Consider the following 3660-nt stretch of genomic DNA (forward strand, 5'->3'; position numbering starts at 1 on the left):
GCAACAATCAGAGAGCACCCCATGTTGGTGTAATTTGGAACTCGGGACCTGCGCGACTGGGGTCGGTCGCGCAAAGTCTGCGCGGGCACCCGCGCAAAAGTCAAAATTTTGGAATTTTCAAACTTCACCAAAATCACTGGAAGACTTATATATGCTTATTTTTAGGCCAACTTCAAGTTTAGAAACACCCAAAACTTCAAGCGGAGATTATTTATTCACAATGCATTTATTTAACGTCTTTGCCAAGACATAGCCCCGCTTCCGTCAACCTTCGTAAATCTGTGTTTCCATTGTTACGTTGTCGAATTCTCCCATGTCAAAGCCTTCATAAAATAGTTTCAAATGGTGCCCATTCACTTTGAAGATTTGGTTAGTTTCCAAACTCTTAATTTCAACCACACTAGGATCAAACACTTTTATAACAATAAGAGGTCCATGCCATCGAGATCGCAATTTTCCCGGGAATAGCTCTAAGCGTGAATGATAAAGAAGAACCTTTTGACCCGTAATAAAGTGTTTTTGGGTTATGTACTTGTCATGAAATGCCTTTTTCTTCTCTTTGCACCTTTTGAACCTTGTAATTATCTTCTTCTTGACCATTTCCATCATTGGAGGATCCAATCTTCTTTGAGGTTCCCTCTTAGGATTATAATCATCTTCCATGATTATCTTGTCTGTGCATACATTAGGGCTTATCCTGTTTATTGGCTCAATCGCATCAACCCGATACAATGGAGAAATGTTACTAGGGTACCTCATTCCTTCAAAGACGTTGAAGTGAATGGTTTCTCCATCAAACTCCATAGTTATCTTTCCTTTATGGACATCAATGATTGTGTGAGCGGTATGCATGAAAGGTCTTCCAAGGAGGATCATAGATGATTTGGAAGGAGTCTTCTCTTCAAGATCAATGACATAAAAATCCGCCGGAAAAACAAGTTGATTAACTTGTACTAACACATCCTCCAACACTCCTCTTGGAGACACACTTGACTTGTCTGCTAATTGAATGATGACTCCCGTTTCTTTCAAAGGTCCAACATTGAGAGATTGAAAAACCGAATATGGCATCACATTGATCGAGGCTCCAAGATCTAACATAGCACTTTCGACATGCAAATCACCAATGGTACAAGGGATAGAAAAAATTCCCGGATCCTTGCATTTGGGAGGTAACTTCTTTTGGATAACTGCAGACACATTTGCATTGACTTGAATCTTTTCATTTGCCTTGAGTTTTCTCTTTTTGGTGCATAAATCCTTGAGGAATTTTGCATAACTTGGAATTTGCTTAAAAGCATTCAATAGTGGAATGTTGATTTGGACCTTGCGAAAAGTTTCAAATAATTCATTTTCTTCCTCTATCTTCTTGGAAAAGGCTAACCGGGAAGGGAAGGGAGGTGGTATGACCAATGGTTTGATGGGTTTGTTGGAAGAGTCGGGTTGATCAACGTTTGGCACAACCGGTTCCTTTGGAGGAACTACAACTTTTGGAGATTCCACAATGATCACTTCATCTTCGTCTTCTCTTGAAACTCTTTTAGGTTGACTTTCTCCAAGTGTTTTCCCACTTCGCAAGTTGATGGCACTCACATTGGGGTTCTTCTCGGTTTGTGATGGAAGTTTACCCCTTTGTTCTATCTTGTTGAGGGCGGTTGCCAAGTCTCCAACTTGTGCTTGAATGTTGGAGAAAGTATTCTTGGTTTCTTGTTGAAATTGGGTTTGGCTTTGAGCAAGAGAAGTGACAAGTTCTTGAAGGCTCATTTGATGGGTACCACTTAATTGGCCTTGTTGTGGAGGTTTTTGGTAATTTGGAGGGTTATAAGAATTTTGTGGATATGGAGGTTTTTGGGATTGGTATTGTGGATGTTGGGGTCTCATCAAAAGATTTGGTGGATTTTGCTTTGGTGGATAAGGGTTGTTTTGGTTATTCCTCCAATTTGGGTTGAAATTGTTTTGAAATCCCGTGGGTCTTGGTTGACCTTGATATCCGCCCATTGCATTCACATCTTCCGGTTCACTTCCAAGTGTGGGACACTTATCCGTATAATGGTCCGTCATTGCACAAATACCACATACCGTCAATTGTTGACCAGTTCCCACCACCATTTGACTTAACACATTAGTCAAGTCCAAGAGCTTTGATTCCAAATGTTGAGTGTTGTTAAATTCACCAACCACTTGTGTAGAATTTCTCTTCATGTCATTTCGAGTCCCAAAATTCCTTTGATTTTGAGAAATGGTACCAAAAAGTAATCGGATCTCGTGAGGGGTTTTGTTGAAGATGTCACCACTACTTGAAGTATCAATCATCCTCCGATCTTTTTCATTCATACCCTCATAAAATTTTTGAAGAAGTAGTTGTTCGGGTATATTGTGTTGAGGACAACTTGTACACAAATTGTTGAAGCGCTCCCAAAAATCATGAAATGTTTCATTTTCCCCTTGACGAATCCCCAAAATATCACTTCTTTGACTTGAAATGCGGGAGGTGGGATAGAATTTTCTATTGAAGGCCTTGAGTAACTCTTCCCATGTGTGAATTGATCCCGGTGGTAAGTTCAATAACCACTCTCTAGCTTTGTCTTCCAAGGTGAGCGGGAAAGCGGTTAACTTGTAATCATCCAATGTCACATTGTCGGGAAACATGCTAACACATATCATATGAAAGGACTTCAAATGCTTTTGAGGGTCTTCTCTATCCAAACCATGGAACTTGGTAAGTTGATGGATGAAACTTGACTTCAATTCAATCCCTCGGCGATTTGCGGGATAAACAATAGCAAGAGGTGTATGAGTAACATCCGTTTCCATCATTTGTCTAAGTGTCAACTCTTGAGGAGGATTGGGTGGAAAGGGGTTGTTGGGATTTTGTTGCAAGTAATTGGGATGTTGTTGGTAAGGTGGATATGGGTATTGTTGGGGATTGTAGATTGGTGGTGGATAAGGTTGGTAGTTAGGGTATTGGTTGTAAGGAGGTTGTTATTGTGGGTACATTGGGTTTTGGTACATTGGAGGGTGTTGGTAATTGGGTTGAGTTGGGTAATGTACTTGTTGAACTTGAAAAACATTGTTTTGAGGTTGGTTGTTTTGGTGGAAGTGTTGGTTTTGTAGTTGTGGTGGTGGTTGATAATTGGGTTGGTTTTGAGGAGGGGCTTGATTCCAAGGTGGCATATCAATGAGAGGTTCTTGTGGTTGTTGTCTTGGTTGATGGGGTGGGGTATTGGCATCTTGATTGATTGGGTTTGGGTTGGGATTGTGAGGTGGAGTGTGATTCATGGCTATGTGGTTTTCAAATGGAATGTCTTCAAATGAATGACCAACAATTGGAGAACTCGGTTCGGTGTCGGTATCACTTGAAGTATGAACTTGATCTTCTATGTTGATTAGTGGAGAAGAGGAAGAAGCTTGAACTAGTTGTTGTTGCTTTGCTTGTTTGGCTAACTTTTTCAACCTTTTTGCTTCTCTTTCAATTTCCGGATTGTAGAGTAGTTCACTAGTTCTTGTAGACCTAGGCATAAACAATCAAATATTCAAATAACAATAACCAATTTCCCCGGCAACGGCGCCAAAACTTGGTGGGATGTCAAGCCCACCAAGCAAATTACACCCTTTGATTGCTAAATAAACGTAATATAATGGTAAAAAGGGGTATCGATC

The 3660-nt window shown here is 40.4% G+C and overlaps 1 protein-coding gene across 1 annotated transcript; it reads right to left on the reverse strand.

The window, feature by feature from the left end:
• Positions 1-264: 264 nt before the first annotated feature.
• Positions 265-2649, reverse strand: LOC128128837 (uncharacterized). Its single transcript, XM_052767610.1, has 3 exons — positions 2080-2649; positions 990-1902; positions 265-899 (listed from the first exon to the last, which is right to left on the reverse strand). Exons 1-3 carry the CDS (start codon positions 2647-2649, stop codon positions 265-267), a joined length of 2118 nt encoding a protein of 705 aa, XP_052623570.1.
• Positions 2650-3660: the final 1011 nt, after the last annotated feature.

This window comes from Lactuca sativa, chromosome 9 (genome assembly GCF_002870075.4).
Source record: "Lactuca sativa cultivar Salinas chromosome 9, Lsat_Salinas_v11, whole genome shotgun sequence".
NCBI lineage: Eukaryota > Viridiplantae > Streptophyta > Magnoliopsida > Asterales > Asteraceae > Lactuca > Lactuca sativa.

What these genes read in the sequence shown, in the direction of transcription:
- LOC128128837 (XM_052767610.1), bottom strand. Translation starts at nt 2,649, where the DNA reads ATGTTTCCCGACAATGTGACATTGGATGATTACAAGTTAACCGCTTTC. An exon ending in GAACTGGTCAACAATTGACG is followed by an intron (nt 1,903 to 2,079) that starts GTATGTGGTATT and finishes TATCCACCAAAG; the next exon opens with CAAAATCCACCAAATCTTTT. An exon ending in TCAATTAGCAGACAAGTCAA is followed by an intron (nt 900 to 989) that starts GTGTGTCTCCAA and finishes TTGATCTTGAAG; the next exon opens with AGAAGACTCCTTCCAAATCA.